Source organism: Portunus trituberculatus, chromosome 36 (assembly GCF_017591435.1).
Source record: "Portunus trituberculatus isolate SZX2019 chromosome 36, ASM1759143v1, whole genome shotgun sequence".
NCBI classification, from domain to species: domain Eukaryota; kingdom Metazoa; phylum Arthropoda; class Malacostraca; order Decapoda; family Portunidae; genus Portunus; species Portunus trituberculatus.
The window spans coordinates 11,772,502-11,785,945 of NC_059290.1; the positions used below are offsets into that span (position 1 = coordinate 11,772,502).

The window sequence follows — 13,444 nt, forward strand, 5'->3', positions numbered from 1 at the left end:
CACACACACAGAATTTTGAACATAATTGATAACTTAAGGTGACAGACAACTCAGCAAAGCCTTCACCTCTCCACTCCCTGCCGACCTAAACACTCACAATCTCCGACACACTTCCTCTGCAAACATCTCTGCCTCAGTGAGTGAAATAAGTCCTTTAGTAACCTTGTTTTGACACTTTTCCTTGCTTTCCTCTCTTTCTGATTCCCCAAGAGCAGGATGAGTGTGTTTTCTGTACAGTGTCTTATTTTTTGTTAATTTTGATGCCAATTGGTAGTTTTATGGGAGACTAAAAAGTACCCAATGTTTTAATGATGGCATGTTTTCTATACACTGAGATTTGGTTTGGGTATAAATTTTGACTCCCAACAGTTTGAAATGGTACTTATACATAAAAAAGTACAGATAATTATACTTTGGAGCACCTATCTTGAAACACCTCACAAAATATATATAAAAAAAAAAAGCTTTAATTTAGACAATAGATGCAGTGTTACCAAATTCCACCCACTAGGCAGAGAGTTAGCACAGTCCTTCCTCAAGAACCACAACCCTTCACCACTACACAATACTCCTCACACACACAACTTTATAAGCCACACCTTTGTACTAGCCTTAAACACTTCTACAGCCGAGAAACCAAATGAACCTTGTATCCTCCTTTCTGTGTCCTTGCAAACTATGAATGGTGCAGCAGTAAGGGAGAACACCAGTAAGAGAGTGGGCCTGTAATAACACTTCCCTTGAGGCTTCAGTCTTGTGAGAGCATCCGGGTAAGTACACTGATCTTGGTGTGAATGGGGGAACAACTAAATGCCTGCAGGATGAGCGGAGACAGTCAAGGCAGTCAGACGCTCACCGCGGCTACACCAATGAGGGCTTCCTGACTCTTCCTCGATACACGGATGGGAGAAACAACGGAGGCGCAAAACATTAGCAGAAAAATTCACACTTCCTTCGTAGCACCTGACCGAAATGCTTGTTAGGGTGACAATTTAATGTGGGTGATGCGAGACACTGGTAGGTGGTGACACAGATGCCTGATGGTGAGTCATTGCTGGGGGGGGAAGCTTGGTCAACAAAATAGGGATGTATTGTGTTTGTGGTGGCAGGGGGTCCTCTCTCTGGGGGGCTTGGGGATTCAGTGAGCTGTTAGTCAAAGTACAGCTGGCTACATCGAAAAGTGTTTTGAGTTGAAAGCAAACCCGATGGATGTTTCAGGTGTGAGTTCTAATAATCAGTGTAATTAACAGCTTTCCTTGATTTTCTTTCAGTTCACGAGATGGAAGATTCAGTGGCACTTCATTTATCAATACAACAACAACAAGGACCACATTATGATTCACTTTAAGACTTGGTAATGACAGAAAGCCACCTACTCAAACCTCAACACTGCACAATGGAAAGACATCACCGATCTCCACTATAATCTTGAGCTTCACTGCAAAATTTAGGCTCACACGAGGGTAACACTTTCCATTCCCATTCCAGAGAGAGGGTCATGCATGGGCTCACCAGGGAGAGGCCCGCCCTGGAGTGCCGAGTGACGAGTGAACACCAATAATTCCCGGCACTACTTGAGCCAAATGCGCCGGGAACACGTCAGAGAATGTGGTTGTGAACACGGAACATCAATTGGGTTGCTTGACTTTCTGTGATGTGCTTTTTGGCCAACAGACAGTGTCTAATGTGCTCTCCAGGTGTACAACGGTGGGGTGGGTGACGAACAGAGAAGATAAGGCCATGTCGCATTGCTTCCACCCCTCCCTGCTTGTCCAAAACACACAGAGGACCATAAGAACTGCACAAACCACACTCATGGGGAGCAGGGAACGCACCACCACACCACACCACACCACACCACAGCAGGGAACGCCATACAGCCACACACACTCACAGACAGGAGAGGGAGCACAGAGGCATCAGGATGGTCCCTGTGGCGCTGCCTCATCCCAGGAAGCTGCCCCAGAGGACTGCTGGGGCGTGGCGGGGAGGGGCAGTGGCCAGTCGAGGATGGTGAAGGAAAGGAGCGTGGTGGGGCCGTGGTGGAGCGCCTGGCTTCATTGTAGCTGAGGCCGAAGGACGGGCTGGGTCATGATGGGGTAGGAGACCAGATGGCCGGTGGTGCCACTCATGGAGATGGCCTGGGGCAGCGTCTGGGCCGAGGGAGGGGGCATGGTTGGGGTCATGGAGGTGGAGGGTGCGATCTGTGGGTTCAGGGACACAGTGGAGACCTGCGGGAGGGACACCTGGACACCTCCTATGGACCCCACCACTGCTGGGCCAGGAGGAGCGACCCCCACTGGCTGGGAAGGGGGCGCCAAAGATTGTGGAGGAGCCTGCTGGGGTGCCGGTTGGGGAGGGGGTGGCCGTGGGGGTCCCTGGGGGAGTGCCACCACAGAGCCGTCAGAGGTGATGGGCATGGGCTGGGAGAGGCGTGCCCCAGAGAGGTGCTGCACACTGGTAGCCACAGGGATGGTGGTGGCCAGGCTCACCGTGGGCACAGTGACCGCTGTCATGCTGCCGCCCGCTGCCTTGCTGAGCCGCAGTGTTGTCACCTGTGCCGGGGGAGGAATGCTGGGTCAGGGTCTGCTTGGGGTCCTCTATACTAGGGAGGTGTCCTAGTGCATGTTAACCCCTTCAGTACTGGGACACATTTTTACCTTGAGATTTGCGTACCATTAGACCATTCTATTGACATTACAAAGGGTCTATGGAGGTCACAACATTAATGGTGACAGTCTTCACTATTTTAATCCCCAAAATGAGTTTCTGCTGCTGTATAACAATGAATAAAGAAATGCATCATGGTACTGAAGGGGTTAAGGATACTCGGGGGGGTTTGTAAGGAGCTGTAAGGACGCCTGTGGGTGAGCTTTATGGACGCCTGTGGGTGAGCTTTAAGGATGTCTGTGGGTGAGCTTTAAGGATGCCTGTGGGTGAGCTTTAAGGATGCCTGTGGGTGAGCCTTGGTTGTGAGTGGTTTACTAATCCCTCAGTGTTGCAAGTGTTTCTTTAGGGAGTGTTTGGGTGTACAGTTAGTGGTGTTTCAGAATTCCTAGCTATGTGGTGTTATTTCCAGGCTCCAAAGGTGTCAGGAATGTTTTGGTGTGGTCTGTTGGGGCATCTCAGTATGAGGCTTGAGTCCTAAACAGCTTCCACACATGTCTAAACAGCTTCCACATGTCTAAACAGCTTCCACATGTCTAAACAGCTTCCACATGTCTAAACAGCTTCCACATGTCTAAACAGCTTCCACACATGTCTAAACAGCTTCACACGTCTAAACAGTTCCCAAAAGTCACAGATGCTTGACTTGGCTTGCAGAAATGTTGTCAGTTGTGATTCTGGTTTGATATGTTTCCAGTATGTCAGGGATTGTGGAGTCCTTTAGCGCCTTGTTTAGGAGTCCTTAGTTAGTTTCCTTAGGATATATAAGGCCTTACACATATGTTACTTAACCCCTTCAGTATCATGACGTGTTCCCATATTCATTCTGGTGACTATTTGGTGATTTTACACAGCTTCACAAACACAAGTGAGGATTCAAATAGTGAGGACTGTGGCCATTAATCTTCTGACCTCCATAGACCCTTCTTAATGTCAATAAAATGATCTAATAGTACACAAATCTCAAGGTAAAAATTGTGTCCCAGTGCTGAAGGGGTTTAGAATACTTCATGTTTTAGGTTAATATTTGCTTCAATCCCTTCAAAATTCACAAAGACAACCACACACAACAAGAAAGAGGAGAGAAAGAGCAGAAAGGAGCACAGGAACCAATAACAACACTCCAACATAAGACAAATTAATCAGAAAATAGTCTTCAAAATCTTCAAAATTCACAAGAAATGAAGAGAAACAGCAGGAAGACAAACAGGAACCAATAAGAATGAAGGAAGAGGAACAGGAACCAGTAAGAATGAAGGAAGAAGAACAGGAACCAATAAGAATGAAGGAAGAGGAACAGGAACCAATAAGAATGAAGGAAGAGGAACAGGAACCAATAAGAATGAAGGAAGAGGAACAGGAGCCAATAAGAATGAAGGAAGAGGAACAGGAACCAGTAAGAATGAAGGAAGAAGAACAGGAACCAATAAGAATGAAGGAAGAGGAACAGGAACCAATAAGAATGAAGGAAGAGGAACAGGAACCAATAAGAATGAAGGAAGAGGAACAGGAACCAATAAGAATGAAGGAAGAGGAACAGGAACCAATAATAAGACATAAAAAAGACAAATAAATCAGAAAAGAGGTCTTCAGTCTTGAGTCTTCACAAAAACAGCCATACGAGACAAGAAAGAATAAGAAAAGGAAGGGAAAGAGAAACATGACCCAATAATAATGACATGAAAAGGATCAATTAATTAGGAAAGTCATGTCTTCAGAATTCACACACACACAAAAAATAAATGAATAAATAAATATGTAGAGAACATGAAAAGAAGAACAAAAAGAGAAGATCAAGAAACATAAACCATTAATAATGATATGAAACAACTAAATAAATCAGAACTGTCATAAAATGTTTTCTGAATAAATAAATAAATAAATAAATAAAAACAGCTGTATAGAAAAAAAAAGGAAAAAGAAAAAAAAGAGGAGTAAAGGAAACATGAACCAGTAATAAAAGAGAGAAAGAAAGAAAGAAAGAAAAAGAAAAAGAGAGAAAGAAAGAATAAATAAATAAAAAATAAATAAATAGGTAAAAAAAAATATTAAAATGAAGAAAAAAAAATCACACACACACACACACACACACACACACACACACACACACAAACACATGAACACATACCTGATCCAGCAGAAACTCATTAGTGGCCCTAAGATCTGACACCTCCTTCTTCAGGCTGGCGTTCTCCTTCTTCAGCACATCCATCTGTTTCCTCAGCAGCAGAATCTCCTCGAGGCCGCGGCGATCCCTTTCCCGGTCCCTATCCCTGAAGTCCCTAAGGTCCCGTGCCGTCATCTCCCTGCCGAGGTCGTCTAGAGGGTGCAGGAAGTCCCCATCCCGAGGCATCTCCACCTGCATGACCTTGGGCTCCAGTCGCTGTCGTTTGGGGTCAGGGGGCGCCTTGGTCTCTGGGGGGGTCGGGGGCGTCTCGTAGTAGTTCCCCCCATTGTGTTCAAGGTCCCGCAGGCTCGTCCCGTAGATCTCTTGCTCATATTCACGCTGGGACAAGTGGCGGAACTTGCATTTCCCGCCACGTCTTCGGCAACACTCCCCCATCAAGTAGTCCTGTGGGAGGTGGGAAGGTTAGATGTGATAGGAGGGGTCAGGGAGTGGGTGAGGGAGGGAGTGAGTGAGGGAAGGAGTGGATGAGGAAAGGAATTGGTGAAGGAGGAAGTGTGTGGGGTGAGGTGAGAAGAGGGAGGGAGGAAGGGAGAGGGAGTGAGTGAGGGAGTGGGTGGGTGAGGGAAGGAGTGGGTGGGGTAGATAGATGTGATGGGAGTGGGTGAGGTGGGTGGGTGAGTGAGTGAGTGGGTGAGGTGGGTGAGTGAGTGAGTGAGTGGGTGAGGTGAGTGGGTGAGGGAGGGAGAGCATGAAGTGAGGTGAGGTGAAGTGGGTGAGGGAGTTACCATTAGACCAAAACTCAGCACTTCATAACTTCACCTCTCCTTAACTGACAAGAACCACCTCTCACTACTGCAAAAACATTACAGGAGCACAAGAACACAATGCATGGAGTTACAGACACCCTCGGACCAACACACACCAGTTCCTACAGTCCCACAAAGCACCACAAGACCAAAAACACACCAATTCTTAAGCCAGTCCACCTCTCACTGCCACAAAGCCACAAGAACACAATGCATGGATTTACAAGACACACTCAGACCAACACACACATCATGAACAGCCACACAAGACAAACATGGACAAGACAAACACATCAATTCTTAATGTCACCTATCACTGCAACAAAAGAATCACAGAAACACAAAAACACAATGCATGAAGTTACTAAGACACTCACCTAACACACACCAGTCCTAAAGTCCCACAATGCACCATAACACCAAAACACACAAATTCTTAGCTTCATTTCTCATTGCTACAAAAAAATCACAAGTTTACAAGTTACAAGACACCCTCGGACCAACAAAAATCAGTTCCCAATGTCCCACAATGCACCATAACACCAAAACACACCAATTCTTCACTTCACTTCTCACTACATCAAAAAAATCACAAGGTTACAAGACACACTGCACCAACACACAGCCATCCCTCATGTCCCAGCACCCACCTTGCATATTGGGACATCTCCATTGAGCATAACGTCGCCGAGGTGTCCCTTGCGGATGGCTTGGTCCAGGATGTGCGGTGGCAGGTCTCCGGTCCGCAGGTAATAGTTCTCGTCCTCACAGGTGCAGTGGATGAACCTGTGGATGTGTTTGAGTGGGAAATGTTAATGTGGATGCTTAACCTCTTCAGTACTGAGACACATTTTTACCTTGATTTTTTGGGTGTGATTAGATTATTATATTTACATTAGGAAGGGTCTATGGAGGTCAAAGGATTAACCCCCTTCAGTACTGGGACACATTCTTTACCTTAAAATTTCTGTACAATTAGATTTTATTGACGTTAGGAAGGATCTATAGGGGTCAAAAGATTAATGGTCAGTCTTCACTATTTGAATCTCCACATGAGTTTCTGAAGCTGTATCACCAAACAGTAACCAGAATGAATATGGAAATGTGTCATGATAGTGAAGGGGTTAATGGCGAGAGTCTTTACTATTCTAATCCCAACATGTGTTTCTGAAGTTGCCAATGTAGTAACCAGAATGAAAACACATCCTGGCACTGAAGAGACTAACCTTTTCACTAATACCAAACTGGAAGCAAGGCATGGAATCTTTATAACCATCTAAAACAACTGAGAGAGAAAGAAAAAATAAATAAATAAAATAAATAAATAAATTAACCAGTTTTTAAAGATTAGAGGCCGCTGTAGAACAAGTAAAGACATCTGAGAATGACTTTTGGCTAACTCTCTTAATCTTTCAGGGAACTGGCAATCAAGTGGACCTTTTCTTTACATTTTCACTACTCTCGGCCAGCTGCCCTATTCCGTAAAAAGTAAATAAATAAAAAAGTAGCTGTCACAAGAGATACTGTATTTGAAATGTCTCTTGTTTGTCCGTTACATAATACAAACTAGCGCTACTTGATCAGATATTCAAATTAATGCGTTGTTGTTGTTTTTGCTGAGAGGGAATCATTTTGCCTACCTCACTAACCTCCCCACCACAACCTTGGCCTAATCTACTTTTTTCCCCCTCCCATACCCTCCCTTGCCTTATGGAGGAGGAGGAGGAGGAGGAGGAGGAGGAGGAGGAGGAGGAGGAGGAGGAGGAGGAGGAGGAGGAGGAGGAGGAGGAGGAGGAGGAGGAGGAGGAGGAGGAGGAGGAGGAGGAGAGGAGAAGGAGAAGAAGGAGAAGGAAGAGGAGGAGGAGGAAGAGAGCAAACAAGAAAGAAGAGGAGATTAAGAAGAGAAAAGGAGAGGAAGACACTGAGAAAAAGAGAAGAAAAAGAGAAGGAAGAAAAGGAAAAGGGAGGAAGACATTGAGAAAGGAAGAGAAAAGGAGCAAGAAAAGAAGAGAAGGAAAGGAGAGGAAGATACTGAGAAAGAGAAAAGGAAGAAAAAGAAGAGGAAGAAGAGGAAAGGAAAGGAAGGCACTAAGTAAGAGAGGGAAAAAAAAGAAAAAGAAGAGGAGGTTAAGAATATGAAGACATTGAGAAAAGAAGAGAAAAGGAAAAGAAAGAAGAGGAGGTTAGGAAGAGGACAGGAGAGGAAAACACTATGAAAGAGGAAGAAGAAGAAGAAGAAGAAGAAGAAGAAGAAGAAGAAGAGAGAGAAGACAACACAAAGAAAAGAGAAAAGAAAAAAAAAGAAGAAACAAACAAAATAGCAAACACACAAGGGAACAATTTTTGCGTAACTACATCAACCTAAACAAACCACAACTTTGGCCTATCTACCTTTTTTTTCCCTCCCATACCCTCCCTTGCCTTGCCTATGTATGTTAAATGTCACCTTTCCCCACCTATTTTTTCCCCCCTGCCTCACCTTTGCTCCCATCCCTGCACCACCTTTCAATTCAGTTTCCTTGTGGTCTACTGTCTGTTCAGTATCTATTATTTTTTGTCCCATCTCAGTTCTTGTCCCTACAGCAGAAATACCTTTTAAAGACTCTTAAAAACCTGTGTCACTTCAACTAAAGCCCTTTGATAATGCAGAAAACTTGTTAACATGTCACTAGAATCACAGAAACACCCTTAAAACCCATGTGACTTCAACTACAGCCCTTTGATAATGCAGAAAACTTGTTAACATGTCACTAGAATCACAGAAAGACTTATGATGACTTTTATTATTCCTTTTTCCTGTCCTCTCTTTGCTCTTATCCCTCCAGCAGTAATATCTTTCAATTTACTGTCTCTTTATGATCTACTCCCTGTTTTGTTACTTCTATCAATCTTTCTGCCTCACTTCAGCTTTTCTCCCAACCTTAAGTCACTAACACATTACTCCTACAGTCTTAGTGGGAAGCTTTACTTGTATTCGAAGGTGCCAGTGCTTAGAATCTAGATAAAAAGCCACCAAGCCACTGATAAATTACTCTACAGTTCTCATGGGAAAATTCACTGATATCTGAAGGTGCCACAGGTCAAAATCTACATAAAAAGCTGGTAAGCCACTAAGCCACAACTCTTAAGTGTCTCCTGGGTTTGAAACATATAGCTAATTGATGATGTAATTGATCTGATGAGAGTAATAGTTGTTTTCTGTTGATCAATGCACTTTTCTCAAGGACAGCTTAGTTTTCCTCAAGATCTGCCAACCATGCATTCCCTGGGCCACCATTCAGACCCTGACCCAAGAGACACTTTAGAACAGATAGATTAAAACAAATTACTCCTGCAGTCTTAATGAGAAGCTCCACTCATATTTGAGGGCAACAATGTTCAGAATCTAAATAAAAAAGTCTCTCTCTCTCCATCCCTGTCCTCACCTGCACATGGGTCTGGTGCAGTGGCCGTTCTGGTAGTCGTGGCAGAAGGTGAGGTCGGCCTTCACCTGCGTCACCACCTGGGACCCCTGCTCTCCGTCGTCAGGGTGGCGGAACTTGCAACGCTTCCCCCGACGGCACACGTTGCGCAGGAAGTCCCGGCAGATGTTGTCGTCGTCTGCTGTGCCGCCACAGCCGCCACCACCACCCCCCTCATCCTTAACGTTGCCATTCATTCCCTCAACCATTTCATTTTGATGCCTGCAAGGAAAGTGAAGGTTTTAATTTTTGTCATTAGAATTTCTTCTTTTTTTCATGTAAATTCGGTTGTCTTTTTCAGTAGTAGTAGTAGTAGTAGTAGTTAGTAGTTAGTAGTAGTAGTAGTAGTAGTAGTAGTAGTAGTAGTAGTAGTAACAGTAGTAACAGTAACAGTAGTAGTAGTAGTAGTAGTAGTAGTAGTAGTAACAGTAACAGTAACAGTAAGTAGTAGTAGTAGTAGTAGTAGTAGTAGTAGTAGTAGTAGTAGTAGTTAGTAGTTAGTAGTTAGTAGTCAGTAGTTAGTAGTTAGTAGTCAGTAGTCAGTAGTCAGTAGTTAGTAGTCAGTAGTTAGTAGTTAGCAGTTGGCCAAAGAGAAACAGGATTAGTGGAAATGAAGGTGTGTGGAGGTGCTGGACCCTACAGAGAAGCACAGTCATCATCACTCAAACTAACAAAGCACCAGTCGTGGAATATCAAACATACAAACATTACAAACTAACAGCTAGTAAAAAAAATAAAGAATAGAAAAAAAAAAAAAGAAAAGAAAAAGAAAAAGTGAAAGAAAAAAAGAAAGAAAAAAGAAAAAGAAAAAGAAAAAAAAGTAAAAGAAAAAAAGAAAAAGAAAGAAATAGTAAACAAAAGAAAAAGAAAAAGAAACGAAAAAAGACAAAATCCAGAACTCCTCACCTTAAGAATACCAACCCAACCCAACCTAACCTGAAGGCTTGAACATCTCATGCAACCCCTCCCCTTCAAGATCCTAACCTAACCTAACCAGAGATGCTTCCCTCTCATGTAGACACACCACCCTCTCATGGACACTGACCCAATCTAACATTACCTTGCCTAACCTAACTCGGGAGGCACAGTAGTAGTAGTAGTAGTAGTAGTAGTAGTAGAAGTCGAAGAATAGTAGTAGTAGTAGTAGTAGTAGTAGTAGTGGTGGTGGTGGTGGTAGTACCAGTAGTAGTAACGTAGCAGCAGCAGTAATAATAATAACAACAGCAATAACAAAACCTATACCACAAATAAAACCAACAACCACAACACACACACAGAGAGAGAGAGAGAGAGAGAGAGAGAGAGAGAGAGAGAGAGAGAGAGTCACCCCTAGCTCTGGTGCATGTGGCAATCACCTTCCAATACACACCCCAGAACACCCTTTACACCTCCCCCTACCAGGCTGCACCCACCACCCAGGGGCAGGCCAGGGACTCACACCCCACACAGGCCAGGCACGGGCTCAACTCACCTCCAGAATCGACAGGAGATGAGAAAATGTGATGAATTTCTCTCCGACCTTCACCCAAACACACACACAGAGAAGGGAGTGTTTGTTCGTCTCCCCAACGGCTCATTTTTCTTTATTTCACCTCATTTCTCTTATTTCATACCCTCCAGAAGCTTCATACAGGTGGAATTACTTCATTAAGAGTCTTCAGTGTATTTATATATGCTTTTCACCTTCAAAAACCACCTGTATTGTGTATTTTTTTTGCTTTCAAATGCTTTTATCTCCCTGTTTTATAGTTTTCTTATCTCTTTTATCCATCACGCCTTGTCTAAGTATGCCAGACACTTCGTATATGTGGCATAGTTGAATCGAAAATGTTTGACGTGGCAAGCATGATCTAACAAATCCTTAAACACTTTTAAATTAGTAGATATTTGACTCAAGCCTTTAACTTTCAACCCATTTTTACTTTTCTTATTCCTCCTACACTCTCTGCACAGTGTTCACTCATACCATTAGTCACCCAAAGACGCTACGCAAGACCAGAACTGAGTAAGACCTTGATAAAGACCAGTAAATCATAGCAACAAGCCATCTTTTTGTATCCACACAGAGAAACACACGAATTTTACCGGCATTTTGCGAGGTTTATGCACGATTACATGGGTATTTAAAGACCAGGATATGTAGATCAATGTTATATGTATCTCCCTGCTAAGTGGGAATAATGAGGAATGAGTAGTAAGTGAGTAAAACGAGAAGATAAGAACATTTTTTTTCACTCCCTCATTAGAAGCCGTTTTGGGTCAATGTGCTGCCCTCTTGTGTTCAGTGTTGCTCATACAAACGGATGTTTATCTATTTCCTCTTCCTTTTTGTACACTAACTTCCTCTTTTTTATTATCTATTATCCATTCACCGCTTTATATGTGTTTAGTGTTAATCATGTCAATGGTCATCTCTATACACGTCTAGGGAATCATATCTTTATCAATCTAACTCTTGCAGTGTCTCTCTCATAATTCGTTTCTGTGTGTTCTGCTTCATCTGTTTCTATATTTATTCCTTCTTTATAATAATCAGTAGTTTTCATTTACTATGCTTGCCTTATCAATGGTGTAAAATTATTGCTATAACCATGAAAACACCATTGAAAACCCTAGGCCTAGTATTTTTCCACTGGAGCCTGCCAACTATCACTAGAACCACGAAAATATCCTTAAAATCTTTTCTATACTTCAATTAGAGCCTGATAAAGTATTATAGAACCACAGAAACGCTTAAAAACTCATATACTTCCCCTAGAACCTGTAAGAAGTGATGAATACAAGATATGCTTAAAACACTAAGGAATTTATAAGACTTCTTTGTGAGAGTAAGAGAAACACCCGTATCTTTTATGTTCCCTACAGCAAAATATACTTCTTTATTTTCACTAATGCTGCTGGACATAAGCTCTGGCAATGGTGGTATGTGGCATCTGTTGGCTTACACACACACACACACACACACACACACACACACACACACGAAAAAATCATTGCTAACGTGCGCTATAATATTAATGCAACCGGAGTCTCTCTCTCTCTCTCTCTCTCTCTCTCTCTCTCTCTCTCTTATTTAGTATTTTTTTGTTATATTCCTGTTGATAACGATAATAGATAAATAGATAGATAGATAGATAGAAATAATGATATAGCTATTATCAACATCCATCTATCCATTCTTTCACTTATTCACTTCCTTACTCATCTGTCAGTCTATCTATCCATTTATTCATCTTATCTCTACTTCCCCTTCTTTCTGTCCATCTACACTGGCCACCAATACCTCCTGTCTATCTCTAAATGTCTGCCTGTATGTCTATCTATCTATCTATCCGCTTATCTAACGCTTGTCTATCACCTATCAATATTTGAGCGGCCTGCCTTGACAATGTTAGACACATCGCCAGACATCACCTCAATAGCTCCTTATTTCACCAGCAATTTCGACCTTTTTACACATTCCCGCGCATTTACCTGCACTGGGATATATCATTGAGGCATTTCCGTGTCTAAAAACGTTAATATTCGCCCCCAAACACGGTGAAAAATGGGAGAAAAGGGGGTGATAAAAATGTGAACTCTTAACATCTAAGGGTGAGAGAGAGAAAGAGAGAGTTTAGCGGGTGAAGTTGCCTAAGATCGTTAGCGTAACTAAATACTGTGGGTTTATTCGCTTTATTGAACGTATATCTTGGACTTTGAAGGTTGATACTAGGTGTAGTTAGGATGGTAAGGACACGTGGGCTTTGAGTCAGGAGGGTAGTTACGATAGGATGGTCCTAATTCAGGTTTGTATTTAAAGAGAGGAGTTACGCTAAATCCGTCTCTCTCTCTCTCTCTCTCTCTCTCTCTCTCCAGGCAGTTTCCATTTCTTTTCTCCTGTTTACAATAATTTTTTTGGTATCATTATATTTGCAGTTAGATGAAGCTGAATGAATCATCTCTCTCTCTCTCTCTCTCTCTCTCTCTCTCTCTCTCTCGTGTGTCTTCATAGTACATCACGCTAATCCAGGAACAATATACGCGCCACAACTCAATGAAGACAGCTGCAATGAGTGAATAAGCCCTATAGTACTGCTGCTACACGTATCTGAAACCCATACGCACCCTTCTGTCTCTCCCTTTCTCCCTTGTCCTGCCTTTTATCATTATTATTGTCATTAGTATTATCTATCATATCTAAAAACTATGAAAATAAAATATAAATAAATAAAACTACAAGGAAAACTTAACACGTGCATCAATACCTATAAAATTCCTCTTTTTTTTTTTTTCATTATTTTTGTTGGTCTATGCATTTGTTTCATTACACTAACAAACCAAGAATATCAACATGAGGAAAACCACATGTATTCACAACACAGCTTGGAAATACAGACACA

At 42.6% G+C, this 13,444-nt stretch overlaps 2 protein-coding genes across 2 annotated transcripts in view; both read right to left on the minus strand.

Moving 5' to 3' along the window:
- Nucleotides 1-2,057: 2,057 nt before the first annotated feature.
- On the minus strand, nt 2,058-9,240 carry LOC123513590 (zinc finger CCCH domain-containing protein 10-like). The gene is made up of 5 exons (XM_045270839.1): nt 9,232-9,240; nt 9,027-9,148; nt 6,252-6,387; nt 4,796-5,239; nt 2,058-2,555 (listed from the first exon to the last, which is right to left on the minus strand). Exons 1-5 carry the CDS (start codon nt 9,238-9,240, stop codon nt 2,058-2,060), a joined length of 1,209 nt encoding a protein of 402 aa, XP_045126774.1.
- LOC123513710 overlaps nt 9,113-13,444 on the minus strand; it is a 14,310-nt gene continuing 9,978 nt past the window's right edge. The window contains 1 exon segment of the mRNA XM_045271085.1: nt 9,113-9,284. Coding sequence (XP_045127020.1) covers nt 9,256-9,284 — 29 coding nt within the window. The 3' untranslated portion in view covers nt 9,113-9,255.

Coding starts and splice junctions, on each gene's coding strand:
- LOC123513590 (XM_045270839.1), bottom strand. Junction 6,388..9,026: donor TGCACCAGACCCATGTGCAG/GTGAGGACAGGG, acceptor ACACATCCACAG/GTTCATCCACTGCACCTGTG. Junction 2,556..4,795: donor ATGAGTTTCTGCTGGATCAG/GTATGTGTTCAT, acceptor CCCCCGGCACAG/GTGACAACACTGCGGCTCAG.